Here is a 16,884-nt window from a genome sequence, read left to right as displayed (position 1 = left end):
ATTTGATTGATCATTTTGTTGCTTCTATCTTCTGATCCTTTCTTTTGTATGAGGAATATATATTCTGTAGAATATATTATATATATTTTAAAGCCAACCTGGCCCACCTATATACCTTAAATTCCATTTCCCCTTATTTCCTCTGGTATTTAACTCCCACATCTATTTCCTGCTTCATTAGCGTCTTCTACCTTAAAACAGGAAGGATAATATAGCAAGAAGCTTACTGAATTTAGTCAGAAAGCCTGGGTTCAAGTCTTTGCTCTATCACTTAATAGGCTTCTGAGTTTGAGTAAGTCACTTCAGTTTCTGGGGCTGTTTCCTTTTTTATAAAACTGAAACAGTTATAAAATGCAACATTTAGATAATTCTTTACAGTTTGCAGAGTACTTCATAATCATTATTTCATTTGATTCCCATAGCAATTCAGGGAGGTAAATTGTATAATCTTATCCATAGCTTAGAGATGAGGAATCTTAGGTTTGGAGATGGTAAGTGATTTGCCAGAGGTCACATAAGTAAGTGACAGAGCTGGAACTATAGAAACCCACACAATCTGATTATATATCTAGATATACCACTAAACCAGAACTGCTTCTAATAATAGTTTGCATTTCTACAGTTCTATAGACCATATAGTATTAGTGTGAATTAGGAGCATGTCTACCGCAAGCATATAAAGACTTTCTCCAGCGAAATAGGCAAATAAGAATAATTTGTTCCAGTAGCCTTGAAGGCTGCTAAAGCAGGCACTGTGGAGAGCTTAGAGCTTAGTTAGACATTAGAAATGCCAAGGTCATTCACTGCATCCCAGACCAAAGCCAGTTGTCTTGACTTTTGTCTTGCCATTGGGTTTCAGTGACTCTGGAGGAGAGTGAGGCTGATGACTTATACAACTATGCCTCACATAAATCTAAATCTAACTTACATTCAAGTCAGATGTCACCCTGTGATGTTATTTATTGTTCCTTTTCAAAGGCTGAACAACTACAAACAACAATAACAACAAAGCTCTGTATAAATGTTATCTGTTGTTATTCCAGCTTGCATGCATTTTCTCTATCCTTAAAGATTTACTCCTAGCTGTGATCCTATTTCTTTTTCTTTTTGTACAAGCTTTTGAAATCTTTGATGTGTTAAATTGTTTCCACTTTCAGTCTTAAACCTATTGAGAGAGAGCTAGCCTTGAAACCCCAGAAGACCTGAGTCTTCTGTTCTGCCACTTATATATACTCTCTGTGTGACCCTGGGCAGATCTCTCTCTTGAAAGGTACTTCATTCTACAAGCAGTGAGGTGTAGGTGATAGAGAGCTGTTCTTGGAATCAGTTGTGCCTCTGACACATTCATGTTGTGCAGTTCTGAGGTTGCTTCTCAGTGCTTCAGAGAATTATGTAAGGCTACAAGATGCACAACAGTTGGTGATCTGCATTGGCAGAGAGAGTTCCTGAACCAAGAGTTGTAGATTCACTAATGAAATTACAGGTTTTTTTAAAAAATATTTCCTTCTATAATAATAGCTGATAATTATAGCATACTTTAAAATTTATAGAGTATGTTTACAAGCCATTTTTGTCGTTTGAGGCTATCAAAAACTTTTGGCCTTTTCTTAGTCCTCTTTTTCCTTCTGAATCATTTGACACTGCCAGTCATCCTTTAGTTGAAAGAATTATAGAATTTCAGATTTGGAAGCAACTTCATGGATCCACCCCTCTTTTCCTAATATCTTAAATTGTACTATGATACCCTCAAGAAATGGACATTTAACCTTTGCTTGAAATTATCTGGGGGAAGAGGAGTAGGGTTAACCTATTTTGTTAATAGTATTTTTTTTCATTTTGAACTGAAATTTATGCATAAACTCTTGGAGAAGTCTCTACTTCCTTGATTTCTATGATATTATACTGTCTTGGTTCTTTTATTTCTGTCATTTTTGTTTCTTTTGCTAGTATTTTTCCTATTCCCAACCATTAATTATGATAATTTCCCAGTATGTTGATTTTTTTTGTCTTTCTGCTCTCTCATTCAGAAAGCTTATCTGTTCTTATAATTTCATCTTCCACTTTTCTGTAGATAACTCTTAGTTCTGTACTTTCAGCATTTCAGCTTAAATATCCTGCTGTCACCTCAAACTCAATTTCCTCAAAATAAAATTTCTCATATTCTGTCAAACCATATTCCTTTTCCAGCATTCATGTCAATGATGCTAATCTAACAGTCTCATCTAGTAGAAATCTTGACATCCCTTTTGGTTTTACCTTCTTTTTCATCTACTATATCTGAGCTATCAGAAGTTCTTATCAATTTTTCCATAGAAATAGCTTGAACTTTCTCATTTTCCACTACCCCAACATACTTGGTTATGGCAAGGATTATATTGACTACTTTTGTATATCTAAGTAGTTCTCTTCCTCATCGTTTTCATTATCATCTACCTAACATCCATGTAGTGTTTTAAGGTTTGCCAAGCTCTTCACATGTTATCGCATTTCATCCTTACAACCTCGTGGTTCAGTTACTGTTACTATCTTCAGTTTACAGAAGAGGAAATTGAAACTCTGAGAGGCCAAGTGACTTGTCAGGCCAGGGACACAGAGGTAAATGTCTGAAGCTTGGATTCGCATCCTTGGCTCTTAGTACAGTGTTGGGCATTTAGTAAACGCTTAATAAATTCTCTTTCTTGTTAGTTACCAAGCATTTATTACATGCATCTCTCTTTACCATAAAGAAAGGAAATGGGAAGAGAACAAGCATTTACTAAGCATCTAATATGTGCCAGGCTCTGTGCTAAATACTTTACAAATATTATCTCATTTGATCCTCACAACAGCACTATGAAGTAGGTACCATCATTATCCCCATTTTGCATTTGAGGAAACTGGGGGAAACTGAGGTTAAGTGACGTGCCCTTGGTCACATAGCTAGTAAGCAACTGAGACCTGACACCATGCCCAGTGCTCTATCTACTTCACTATTTTAAAGCTACTATTGACAGCTTTTTATGGTGTAATTCTTTTTTTTTTTAATTAATCCAGCCTACTTCCTTACTTGGACTTTTTGTTAGGGGTAGGCTCTTCATATTTATAGAGGGAGTGCATGGGCTCTGCTACTTTCTTGGGATATAGAATGTTGTGTCATTCTAGAATCTCAGGGATAACTGTAGCCATGAACCCATAAGCTTCCACTGCTCACAAAGTGGTCTGAGCCAGGACAATGTCTGACCAGTGCTCCCCTGGTCTGAATTCTGCAAGTTTCGATTTGGGTTTGTGTCAGAGCAAAAGGCCTGTTGACTTGCTTTGTGTGGAATTTTTCAGTAGACTGTCATTGGACTTAGCTACTATCAGCCAGCTGGAAATCTCTGCAAGTTCAGAGTGACAGAACTTGAAGATTCTCTTTTATCTGGGATTCTTGATATTGTTATAGGCTTTAGCCTGAGCTAGGAGCTGGAAATGGAACTCTACTCTGATCCTGAGGTCCAAGACACACAGCTGCTTGTTGCTTCTGAGCTTGCTCTTTGCTTGGTACACATACTCAGGCTCTCAGCTGCTCCTCACTTTGAAATGCTACACATGTAGTCACAGGTCCCCTTCTTAATCAGCCCTAGATCTGTGACCTAGAACCGAATAATGGGAGGCAGAATTGACAGATGGCACAAGAGTAGGCTCCTCTATACTGCATCTTGGACCTCTTCTCACCCTGGTGCACATACAGCCTTTTCCTTATATTAGAATGCTACATATGGTTCATCCCCTGCCAGACCTAATCTCCAGGGTCTACAGACCTATCTACCCTTTTGCCCTTTAAGGTAATAGACAAGGTGGGTCCCATGGTTATATGACGTGGTCTGCAGGAGGATCCAGCAAAAGAGACAAGGAATAGTATATTTAGATATTTAATTTATTTATATTTTGATATATTTAATAGATATTTAGGAGGAGAACTGGGAGTGACTCATGTCCTGAAAACCTAGAGAGAAGAGAATATCATGGTGAAGAGGGTGACAGTGTGAAAGGCTGCAGAAAAGTCCAGGAGGATGAGGATTGAGAAAAGGCCATTGGCTCCCCCCCTCCGCCCCACCAAAATAAAAAAAGGGGGGGGGGGAACCATTGGATTCAGCAGCTAAGAGATCATTGGTAACTTTGGAGAGAGCAATTTTGGTGGAATGATATGGTCAGAAGGTATGTAAGGAATTTAGAAAAAAGTGGGAGGAGAGAAATGGAGACTTCTATACTGTAGACAGCCTTTTCAAGGAGTTTAGCTGTGAAGGTCAGAAAAGGAATGATGATAACAGGGATAGAAAGATCAAATGAGGGTTTTTTTTTTAAGTATAAGAAGACATGGATGGGCATTTTTGTAGGCGGTAGGATAGGAACCAGTACAGAAGGAAAGATTGAAAAGAAGCAATACAATGGGGATAACAGAGCAATTTGTTAGAGGAGATGGGATGGAATAGGATTGGTTGATCACAGAGGAGTGTTAGCTTGGTAAGATTAAGGAAAGGGTGAAGGAAGACAGTGGCAGAAGGCATCTTGAGTGAAAGGAGATAAAAAAGGGCAGCTAGGTGGTACAGTGGATGGAGCACTGGCCCTGGATTCAGGAGGACCTGAGTTCAAATCCGTTCAAATCCAGCCTCAGACACTTAACAATTACTAGCTGTGTGACCCTGGGCAAGTCATTTAACCCCAATTGCCTCAACCCCCCCCCCCAAAAGAAAGGAGATGAAAAAAAAGGAGAGAAGAGGGAGCTCATGGTGAATGGCTTCAGCTTTTCTGTAAAATATGAAACAAGGATTTCATCTGAGAGTGGGAATAGGAGGAGTCGTGAGGTTTGAGGAGGGATGAAAAAAATGTTGAAGGGCTACTGTGGAGAATAGGATACTGAGTTAGTTGATGAGGCAGGTTTAGAAGGAGCAGCAGAGAGGGCCCAGTTGAGGTTGTGGAACTTCAATTGGTAGTGGACCCAGTCAGAACGGTTGTGTTGTTTCTCCACCCGTATTCAGTAGCACGTGAGCAAAGGTGAAAAGTGTTGAGAAAGGTCCAAGGCTGAGGCCATAATTGACAGTTTGGTAATGGTCAAGGGATTCAAGAGAAGATGATGGTGTAGAGTTGAACTGGATCATGAAGAAATCAGGAAGAAGGGGCAGCTAGGTGGTGCAGTGGATAAAGCACCAGCCCTGGATTCAGGAGTAATTGAGTTCAAATCCAGCCTCAGACACTTGACACTTACTAGCTGTGTGACCCTGGGCAAGTAAGTCACTTAACCCTCATTGCCCTGCAAAAAAAAAAAAAAAGAAGTCAGGAAGAAAAGAGGAGAAAATGGCTGGTGTGTTGGAGATGGCCTGGGAGATGGCCCTCTCTGGTTTTACTAAGATTTTTTTTTCCATTCTGGCCAAGAGGAGTCTAAAATATTTAGCTCCAGTTTTCTAGGAAGCTAAGGAGAATATTCCTTACTAAATATTTAGTATATCATCTCCGTCTTATGGTTTTAACTTTTCAGAAGTTTATATGATCAGAGCAATAAATTGGTGACTTTTCTTTAAGCTGAATGTTTGCATGTATACAAAATCAAAGGTGACACTTCCTGATGGAAATTCGGTAAAGTAGCTTACATGAGGATCTGGTAGAAGGTAAATGTTAGTACTGCTACTGGCTTTTGTAGTGACTACTCTTTTTCCAGTCTAGTTCATTTTTAGATAACAACCATATATATGTGTGAGTTACCTGAGTATAAATGTATTCATATATATTCACATAAGTATATATGTGTACATAGAGGTGGCTAGACAGTGCAGTGGATAGAGTACTGGGCCTGGAGTCATGAAGATCTGAGTTCAGATCCAGTTTCAAACACTGACTAGTGGGCAAGTCACTTAGCAGTTTCCTCAGTTCCTAACAATAGCACTTACCACCTGGGGTTGTTTTGAGGATCTAATGAAATAATATTTGTAAAGCATGTAGCATAGTGCCTAACCCATAGTAGGTACCATATAAATACTGTCAGTATTATTATTATTGTTTGGTATGTGGTAATTACCTTAATTCTTCACTTTATATATATGGATAATTCAGGCAAGACCTCAATTTTCCCACAGTTTTTGACTAAAGTTGTTTGAAATATTCAGAAGTTTCAATTATTCATTCTGTTTTCTCATGTCCATATGGAACAGTGTTTTTAGGAACATTGACTTTAAGACCTCATTAGAGTTATAATTTAAGCCACATAGAACATTTTTATTTGTGTTTGTATCACACCAGATTATGGGCTGTTCCCTGTGTCTGATTGCTATTTTTTCACTTCTTTGCTTTTGCATAGCCTTTTTCTTTTGCTTTGAATGCTTTCCTCTTTCCAACTCCTCCCCCCATCCTTATCTACATCTTTTTAATCCATGCTCTCAAGACATCTTCCTCCTTGAAGCCTTCTCTTACTACTCTTTTAAGATGTTGAGAATGATAGAGTGATAGAATCATGTGTGACCTTACTGATCATCTAGTACATGGATTCTTAAACTTTTTCCATTGGCAACCCCTTTTCCCCCAAGAAATTTTTATGAGACCCCATATGGGGTTGCGACCCACAGTTTAAAAAGCTTTGATCTAGTCCTATGTACTCATCTTAGTGGTGAGAAAATTGAAGCTTAGAAATGTGAAATCTTACCTAGAGCCACAAAGGCTGTCAATGTCAGAATAGGTGCCAGGACCCATAGCTGAAGACTCCTAGTCGAGTTTCTCTGAGCATATATAACTCTTTGTTTATACCGTTTTTGTCACAGTAGGATGAAAAGTCTTTTTTTTTTTTTTTTAAAGTGAGGCAGTTGGGGTTAAGTGACTTGCTCAGGGTCACACAGCTAGTAAGTGTTAAGTGTCTGAGGCTGAATTTGAACTCAGGTACTCCTGACTCCAGGGCCGGTGCTTTATCCACTGCACCACCTAGCTGCCTTGATGCAAAGTCTTTCAAAACAGAACCTCCTTCATTTAAAAAAAAAAAATCTTCCATGCCCAGCAGAGTACCTGACATGTATTAGGTGCTTAAAAATTCTTGGCTTGGGGTCAGGAAGACCTGAGTTCAAATTTTTCTTCAAGCACCTTCTAGATGTGTGATCCTAGACAAACCACTTAAATACTTTCAGCTTTCAATGAAATTGGGGATAGCACCTACCTCAAATTGAGGATTGTTTTGAGGATCAACATGAGATGACCCACATAAAAGATTTTGAAGCCTTAAAACACTATAAATGCTAGCTCTTGTTGTTATGTTGCTTTATACTACAGTTAAGTGTGCACATATGTATTTTCCTATTAAATTCTTGAGGGCAGAGATCTTTTTTTCCATTATTCCATTTTTTCCATTATTTCCCCGTACCACTTAGCTTAAAGCAACTTGTACGTATTAGATGTTCAATAAATATTTAAAGAAATATGTAAAGTCAGAATGCTTGCATAGATTAATTAATTGATTTTATAATAAAACATTATTTCCTTTCAGAGCTTCATTGAAGGTGTACTTCATTCTATAAAGTCTTTGTTACAGAGCCAAAAGGAATTATGCAGTGTGTCAGCAGAGGAATACTTAAAGCCAGAGGAACAAGCCAATATGATTGAGGTTTGACTTTACTACTTTCTAAATACCTAATTAGATAGACACAAGAAAGAACTGAATATTTTTTTAAAAAGTCATTTCTGTTGAATCTAGTATTAATACTTGAATAATGTTTTTCAAGTTAAGACCATACAAGACTAAATTAGGTCTTTTCTTTCTGTAAAAAAGTCAATAAAAGAGAATTGTTTGTAAATCACTGAGAATTGTGCTACTTATAATACTGTCACCTTCTTGAAAAAATGTTTAAACAAATAGTTATACTTTTGCAATATGTCTCTTTAAGTATGTTCAATTTTAAACCTTATATAAAAAACTGAAATTTTTACTAATAGTAGAAACTGATAGGGTTTGGAGGTGGGACTTGAATGGTTGATTTTATCAGTGTATGGAACTCCTAGTATGCAAATTCCTTCCACTGATGCATGTTGGCAAACTCTGATTTAGAGTTGTAGAGAATTGCTTGGGGGTACTGAGGAGCTGAGAGTGAGAACATATACATACATACATACATGCATGCATGCATACATATGTATATATAGGTATCTATATATGTATCTGAAGTTTCACCCAGGTCTTGCTGACCATTAATCCATTAGGTCACACTGAAATAACATAAATAATTTCCCCTTGAAGTGTAATGATCAAGAGTTTTTTCTCCAAATCTTCTCCTTAGATAAAGTGAGCAGGTTGATGTAAAACAAAACAAAACCTGGTACATACTCTGTACCTTTAGGCAAAGTGTGAGGGGAGACATTACATGGTTATTGAACTAAGGTATTGATAAGGTATTGATGGCCAACCTAAGAATTTTAAGTGGAGTGAGAAAGAAGATTAATGTGGTTATTGTGTGGCAGACCAATCAGAAGAGGCAGCCTGATTGTGATATCCCTCTGGAAGGAGGCAATTCAGAAGTATAGGACTGTGGTTTGGTCAGTAAGTAATTTAGAAGAGAGAGTTAGACTAGGGCTTCTTAAACTTTTTCCACTTGCGACCCCTTTTTTCCTGAGAAATTTTTATGCCACCCTGGGTATATAGGGATATATAACCTTTTAATGTTGGCAAATTTTTCATGACCCTCACATTAGTTTAAGAAGCTAGGAAGTAGACAGTATAGGAGGAAAGAGGAAGTAAATCTTTTGTTTTATTCATCCTGTTGAGGAGGAGAGTGTGTTCTTTAGACTTTTGGTTAAACCATAAAGGATTTTAAGTCCTACCTAGTATACAGCCTGGTAAACTGATCCTTTAATGTTCGTAAAATAATGATCATCTTAAGATTCTTCTGTTTCATGTCTAAGATTGTGTTATATATCCAGAATCATAATTTGAAAAATCATTATTTTATAATAAACAATTAAAATTTTTCTGCTTAAAAGGGCTTCTGACCTGCTTTTAAGCTCTGACTATCCATTCTGATGTGACAATTAGGAACATTTCAGCTTAGCAGAATTTTGTTTATTTTTTTTCCAGGTTACCTTTCTAGGTTTCAATGGAGAAACAGACTCTGGTCATATACAGGTAAAATAAAATATGGAGTGTGAAAAGGAACCTTCATAAACTATCTCAACAAGCCTCATACTGTGACAATTTTGTCTATCATTATAATATACCATTATCTCCAATTCTAAAAATCTAACTTGATTTTTAAAAAGTTCTGAGAGGGGCAGCTGGATGGTGCAGTGGATAGAGCACCAGCCCTGGAGTCAGGAGTACCTGAGTTCAAACCCGGCCTCAGACACTTAACACCTACTAGCTGTGTGACCCTGGGCAAGTCACTTAACCCCAATTGCCTCACTAAAAAAAAAAAAAAGAAAAGAAAAAAAAAATGTTCTGAGAGTGCCATGGAAGTTTTGTACTTTTAACATTTTAATTTGATTATAGCAGTCACAAAAGTAATTTGAATTGGGTCACAGACCAAAAGCTGACTTCTCTTCTTCACTGAAAATTATACATAGGGGGAAGGTAAAAAGTTATGGTCTGTTAAAAGGTGGTTTTGATAAACAATTTAATCTCAATATTACACATTTTGACATTCAAATAGTATAAGTATACATTAATTTTATAAGATTAATTATTATCCAGTTCCATATTTTTACCTAATTTAGTCCAGTATATTTTTAATTAGGATGACTATGAAAGGATTATTCAAATAACTATGCTTAGTCAGTGTCATATAAGTTAGAGCAAAACAATTTAGTATGTATATGCTACATCCATTCTTTTGAATTTGCAATTCTATTTACTGAATTTTGATTAACTTTAAGATTTCTTTTGTGATACTAGCATTGCTTTGAGCTTGAGGAAGTATATATAACACATATATCTATTAACTTAATGTGTGTGCTATATATATTTCTATATGTGCTTTTTTCCTGTATTAGAATGTAAGCTCATTGGGGCAGCTAGATGGCACAGTGGATAAAGCACCAGCCCTGGATTGAGGAGTACCTGAGTTCAAATCCAGCCTCAGACACTTGACACTTGCTAGCTGTGTGACCCTGGGCAAGTCACTTAACCCCCATTGCCCTGCAAACAAAACAAAACAAAAAAAGAATGTAAGCTCATTGAGAGTAGGGATTGTTTCATTCTTTGTACTTCTATCCCCCAGAGTCTAGCACCCTGGAATATAAGTAAGTATTTAATAAATTCTTTTTGCTTGCTTGATTGCGTATCTATTAAATGTTTGAAACTGGATTTGAACTAAGGTCTTCATGACTTTTAAGCGTAGTGCCCTCTCCATTACTTCATGGTGCCTCTCATAAATATTTTTACATGTTGACTATTATTAGCTTAAATCTATAAACACTAGGTAGTGTAGATCAAAGTTTAAGTAAAGTTTATTTTTTTTGGTTTTATGAAAATTGGTTTTCCATAGTTAGATTTTAACTAGTTTGCCTGTTATCTTATGTTTTATCTGTTAACCAAATAGTCTAGATTTTCAAATTTATGGCCCAAATTAAGCATTATCTCATACCTTTTTCTTTGTGTTTTTAAAATTAGGACTTAACTACAGTTTCTTTGGAACTCCCAGATCTTCTGAATTCTATCCACTTCTGCAATCTAAATGAAAATGAGATTATTTTTCTGAAGGATATAAATAAGTTACCTGAAACAAATGCTGACCCTCAAAAACAGGTAAATAAAGTATTTTTTAAAAAATTATTCGTTTTCACAAGCATTTAGCTAGCTTTCCCATTCCCTCCCTTCTGCACATGTTGAAAAATAAAAAGGAAAAGAAAACTTAAAGAAAAACCAAAAAACCTATTTATTCCTGCAAAACAAATCCCCACATTAGGCTTGTCAAAAACTGTATATCACATTATGCATTTTAAGTCCATGAACTCTTTGGCAGGAGATGGGGTAGTGTGTTTCATCTTTAGTCCTCTGATTTACCATTGGTTTATCCTTGTGTTAATCAGTTCTAAAATCTTTCAAAGCTGTTTTTTGTTATAATGTTGTTATTACGTAAATTGTTATTCTAGTTTTGCCTACTTCATTCTATATCAGTTTATAAAGGTCTTTCAGGTTTCCATTAAAACTGTTCATTTTGTCATTTCTTAAGCACAATAATATTCCAATAATTTATATACCATAATTTGTTTAGCTATTCTTCAATAGTTCGGAAACCCCTTAGTTTCCTGTCTGGGGCTATTGTGAAAATACCTGTTATAAATATTTTTGTTTATATAGGATCTTTTCTTCTTTGTTTGATCTCTTTGGATTGCCAGCCTAGAAGTGGTCTAGTTGGGTGAAAGGGTATGCACAGTTTAGTGACTTTGGGGGCATGGTACCAATTTGCTTTCCAGAATGGCTAGACCAATTTACAGTTCTACCAACAGGACATTAATGATTCCGTTTTCCCAAAGCTCTTCTAACATTTGTCATTTTCCTCTTTTGTCATCTTTGCCAGTCTGGTTTAACTTGTATTTATTTGGTTATTAGTGATTGGGAACAGTTTTCATATGAATTTCAAATTCTTAGAGGGTGGGTCTACATTTAACTATCACACTCTTATGTTTTGTTTTGATGGTAGTGTTTGAAATGAGGTAAATATTTTGTATAGTATTGTTGTGTAATTCTGTGGTTTAGTGTTATTGTACTTTTTTGTGATCTCAGGTAAGCCACTTAACAATGCTCCAGGCAATTTTCCAAGACTTTAAATAGCAGAGAAGGTGAAGAACTGTTCTCATGGCAGAAGTGCCTCACAGGGACCTCCTTATACCAATGAAATCACAGGTCCAATCATTATTCATATTTTGTATAATTAAAGAAATATTATTTTAAATATCTAGAATGTTGGTATGTTTCATATATTTAATGGTTATTCATTCATAGTATTCTTAGTCTTGATACCATATCATGATATAAAGATGACCCCAAGTTCTCAAAGGTTATTTAGTGGAGTATATACTCTGGTAGGTCCTACCAAGGTGGAAAAACTTTGAATTCTTGCTTGATGATAATGTTATATATCTGTCACCTTGGAATTAACCTACTTAAATTGAGAGAGGGTCATCACCATAACATTGACCATTAGGTTGTGGCCAGGTTATTTTGGTTTTAATGCATGAAAACTATCTACCAAAGTGTAGAAAAGTTGTAATCAAGTTATTAAAAACCCATGTTCCATGTACTGTTTTAGTAGCTGGAGATAGAGAAAAAAAAAATGAAACAATCTCTACTTTGAAGAACCTTATGTTCTGTCAGAGAAGAATACTTAATCAAATTTGCAAATGAAATTAGACTAGAAGGAATAGCTAACACTTCAAAGCAGAGATCAAAAATGCACTCAGTGAGCTAGAATAGGGGTAGGTGAACAACTGACCAAGGGCCAGATTCTGCCCAGGGCCAAATGTGGGCTAGATCAATGGACCATATTTGACTAGATAAATTTTAATTGAGATAACTATAAAATCCTCTAGTTTCTAAGGATGAAGTGTAGGACAATAGAAATGTGGTACCCTCATCCCACTATAGGGTGACCTCCTTGAATTCCAACTCAGTTGGTGGGATGAAGCCCCAGAGGATGGCTAATCAAGGTTCTAAGTGTGACTTTGAGAGGTTGAGAGTTTTCTAATACCACTGATAAAAAGATCCATCTGTGCTCCCAAAGGACTATCAACTAGACTTAATTATTTTTTTTAAATCCCCTATACTAAGGAATCCCTAGACAGAAGTTCTGAAAAAGTTCTGGGCATTTTAATGGATGGACATTCACTAGCTATGGAACTCTTTTGCACTGTTTTTAGTAGCAGGAGATAGAGAAAAAAAATGAAACAGTCTATTCTGAAGGAGCTTATATTCTGTCAGAGGAGACAGTATGTACATATCTAAATATCTAAATAATACATTTAAAAATCTACAGCAGATGTTAAGTATGGGAAGGTACTAGCATTTGGAGGGGTTGTTTAGGAAAGACTTCATATAGAAACTGATGCTTGAGCATATTTTGAGGAAGAAAGGGGGTTCTTGGAAGTAGAGATGAGGAGGGAGTACATTCCTAAGATGAGGGTTAATAAGTGCAAAGGTGTGGAAACAAAAGATGGAGGACTGTTACATGAAGAACACTGAACCATGGAGTGCATTAAGTGGAATAATGTGTGATTAGGCTGGAAAGTTAGGTTTATTATGTTTTGTTCCATAGATAGTTGGAAACCACCATAGTTTATTGAGTAGCGAGTAACATATAGTAAAGGAAAACTATTTCAGCACATGGGTGGTGGATGGATTAGAATGAGGAGAGACATGGCAGGGAGACAAATTAAAAAGCCATTGCATTATTCTTGGCAAGAGGTGAAGTCCTGAACTAAGATGGTGGCTATATGAGTAAAAAGTGGTGTGTTAATGGAAGTAAATTCAGCTAGACTTGGCAACTGATTGGATATATGGGATATAAGTGATGGAGGGTTCAAAGATAATGTCAAATTAACAAACCTTGGACACTGAAGAAATAGGGGTGCCTTCAGTGAAAATGGGAAAATTTGGAAGAAGAGGTTGGTTTTGGGAGAAAAGTTGATGAACTTTGTTCTAAAAATTGTTTGAGAAATTCCAGGATATCTTATTTGAAATGTGCAATTAGCATGTGGGTATAAATCATTCTCATAAAAATTTGGTAGAGATGAAAAAGTAGAAAGAGGGCCAGTAGTCATTAATGTTGTCTCATTTACCTTCTTGAGGGATAATAATAAGGTCTCAGATTTTCTTCATGCTTTTGTTGCACTTCCCTTCTTCAGCATAACTCAGGAATTGTTTACGTAGTTATATTATCCCTCCCTTGCCACCTCTATGTGAGGACTTCATTTGCTCTTTCCATTTGTGTTTTCTTCATTTGCACTTCCATACACAGCACATCTGTGTCTGTGATGTTAAATGGCAGGTGTGATGGTTCTCCTAACTATGATGCCTAAAAACCTTGATGACAGAAATCTTGAGAGAGCCTTTTTTGTTTTATGCCCAGTCACTGTCCTCTGCTGGGACTCTCATCAACGTCTCTGAGAACTTGTTTACCCTTCCTTGCTCTCCTGCCACCCTTTGTCGGACTTTACATGTGAGGCTGTATTCTAACTTATATTGCCTCAAGTTGCTTGTGGCAGAGACTCTTATCCCTTTTTCATTATTGGGACTGAATTACATCAACTAACTCTTCTGAACGTGGTAATAATCTGTGTCGATGTGTGTCTTTTTATTTATTGCCTATTTTTCAGTGTCAGCTTGTTAGGTGTGGTTAGAGTTGCCCCAGTGATGCATCATATCTTATTACTTTTATTCTCTAGTTTGATATTGATTTTAATATTTGTCCTAATAAGTCTGATTACAGAAACAACTTACTTGGGAATGACTTAACAGATGTCATTTGGTGCTTGCTGAGTCTGGTGCCTTATGATTCTAACAGAAGGTATTCATAATACGTATGCAGGATTTTCATAGTTTACAAATCTCTTTGCAAGTTTCTTTGTTTTCTTAATTCTTGAACCAAATTTTCCAACATATTTTTGTTGAACTCCACTATAGCCATCTTTACCATGAAGTTTCTCAGTATTTAATTAATTAATTTGGAGGGTTTAATTATATTCCTCATAAAATTTTTCTTACCTCCATATCTGCTGCAGAAGTATTGGCACATAAAGTATAATTATTTTGTATTTATTTTTAATACAGAGGGGCTCAAGTTTAAGCTCTAATAGCTTAAAACTGAACTAAGACTTTTGGGATACCCTGTACTTTTGAACACTGCAATATAAAGTGAGCCAGGTTGGTAGGAAATATTTCTTATTACTTTTGGACTCATGGTAAAAATCAGCTTCTTTACTTCTATAAGGAGAACTCACAAACCATCCTTTCTTTTAGCCACAAATTCCTCCTGTCTTATTTCTCTTTTTTTCTTTTTTTTTTTTTTAGTGAGGCAATTGGGGTTAAATGACTTGCCCAGGGTCACACAGCTAGTAAGTGTTAAGTGTTTGAGGCCGGATTTGAACTCAGGTACTCCTGACTCCAGGGCAGGTGCTCTATCCACTGCACCACCTAGCTGCCCCATCTTATTTCATTTTTAGACAGCTAAGTGGTGCAATGTGTAGAGCACCAGATCTTGAGTCGGAAAGACCGCAGATACTTACTAAATATGTGACCCTGGGCAAATCATTTAACTACTGGTTGTCTAAATTTCCCAATCTATAAAATGGGCATAACAGTAGAACCTACCTCCCAGGGTGGTTTTGAGAATAAAATGAAATAATATTTGTAAAGCATTTTGCAAAATCTTGAAGTACTGTGTAAATACTAGCTATTAATAAATATTGGCATTAATAATTCATTTCCTTCAACATTATACCCAGCTGGATGACCAGTGGTTAAGGATCTTACATTTTGAGTATCTATACCCAAGTTAACATTTTGTAGTTGGTCTATAAACCATGTTATTCTTAGTGCTATTTGCCCCTTTCTTAGCCTTTTTGTCCACCAGTCTCTTGTCATCACTACAGAAACAGATACCCCCCCAGTTGGACATTTCATATTTTTCTATCTTATATATTTTATATTAATAAAAATCTTTAAATTTTAGGAGAATTTTTCTGAGGGACAAGACAAAAGATGACATTTGGGCTTAATGAGAGTTGACATATTGATGATGTGGTTATTTGCCCTGGCTGACCCTGAGAGGCAGTATGTCATAGTGGTAGAGAGCTGGTCTAAGACCTGTGTTAAAGTCCTACCTCTGATACTGACTCCCCTCATCCTTGTGATCCTGGGCAAGTCCCTTAATCTCTCAGTGCTCTAGGCTATTCTCTAAGACTCTGAAGTTACAGAGAAGGTGTTGGTTTACAGTGGTGGAGAGAATTTCCTCATTGGTGAGTTTTCTAGGTCAATGATATTGGTCTAGTACCTATTCCATGTTCTTATGGCCAAATTTATCCAAGGTGTATAGATGGGACTACTCATTCAGCATATATATAAAGTCTGCTTGTGTGCGTGACAGCATACTAGATGTTGTGGAAAAGTGCAAGATGCCATTCCTGCCTTTGAGAAGCTTACATTCTAGTTGGGGAGACAATGTATAAAACACATAAAAAATTTCAATTGTAATACAAGAGATAAATGATAGTCCAATACAACAATATGATAATTGTTGCAAAGTGGTAAATGGTACAATTGATAATTTCCTTGACAGATAAGAAAGATCTCTTTGGCCTGGGGTGATTTTGAGAGTCTGGAAGAGGAGAGATTTTAATTGGGTCTGAGGGATTAGCATTATTTTATATAGGTGGTCAGTATAGAGAAGGATCATAGATAAAGATATATAATAAAAAGAAGAGAAACGAGATTGAGTTCTACAAAAAGGGAGGGAGTAAGAAGAAATGTTGGAAATTAGTGGACAAGGGAACAGACAAGTGTGCTACTACTTGGGCAGCATTCTTTCCACTTTAGTTGTATTATTTCTAGACTTTCATTACAGGCAGATGTTGAAAAATAACATTTTAAATCTCCTGTTGTCTTTTCCAAGAATCTTTTTTCTAGTGTGCTTTGCGTAATGAAAGTATCTCCAGCAACATTCCCAAGATTCAGAGTTGACTTTGTATTCAATCTGCTAAGCAAATATGCCACAGGCATCAGATATACCTTGGACACATACTTACGTCAGAAACGTCAACTGGAGAAATCTCATGGAGATGACGATGACACTAATCAGTCAGTGTCTTCTATTGAGGATGATTTTGTCACTGCATTTGAACAGTTAGATGAAGAGGAACCTTCCAAGATGCACAGTGATGGTAAGTTTTCTGTTATGTTTTTTTGAG

The 16,884-nt window shown here is 36.4% G+C and overlaps 1 protein-coding gene across 6 annotated transcripts in view; it reads left to right on the top strand.

Moving 5' to 3' along the window:
- Positions 1-16,884, top strand: part of AKAP11 (A-kinase anchoring protein 11) — a 99,911-nt gene that overhangs the window by 56,957 nt on the left and 26,070 nt on the right. For all 6 annotated transcript variants that reach the window (XM_043998627.1, XM_043998630.1, XM_043998625.1 and 3 more), the window contains 4 exons: positions 7,481-7,597; positions 9,062-9,109; positions 10,592-10,726; positions 16,590-16,857. In XM_043998627.1, the coding sequence (XP_043854562.1) occupies positions 7,481-7,597; positions 9,062-9,109; positions 10,592-10,726; positions 16,590-16,857 (568 nt within the window). The remainder of the gene's footprint in view (positions 1-7,480; positions 7,598-9,061; positions 9,110-10,591; positions 10,727-16,589; positions 16,858-16,884) is intronic.

Source organism: Dromiciops gliroides, chromosome 3 (genome assembly GCF_019393635.1).
Source record: "Dromiciops gliroides isolate mDroGli1 chromosome 3, mDroGli1.pri, whole genome shotgun sequence".
In the NCBI taxonomy this organism is placed as follows: domain Eukaryota; kingdom Metazoa; phylum Chordata; class Mammalia; order Microbiotheria; family Microbiotheriidae; genus Dromiciops; species Dromiciops gliroides.
This window is presented reverse-complemented; position numbering and strand designations above follow the sequence as displayed.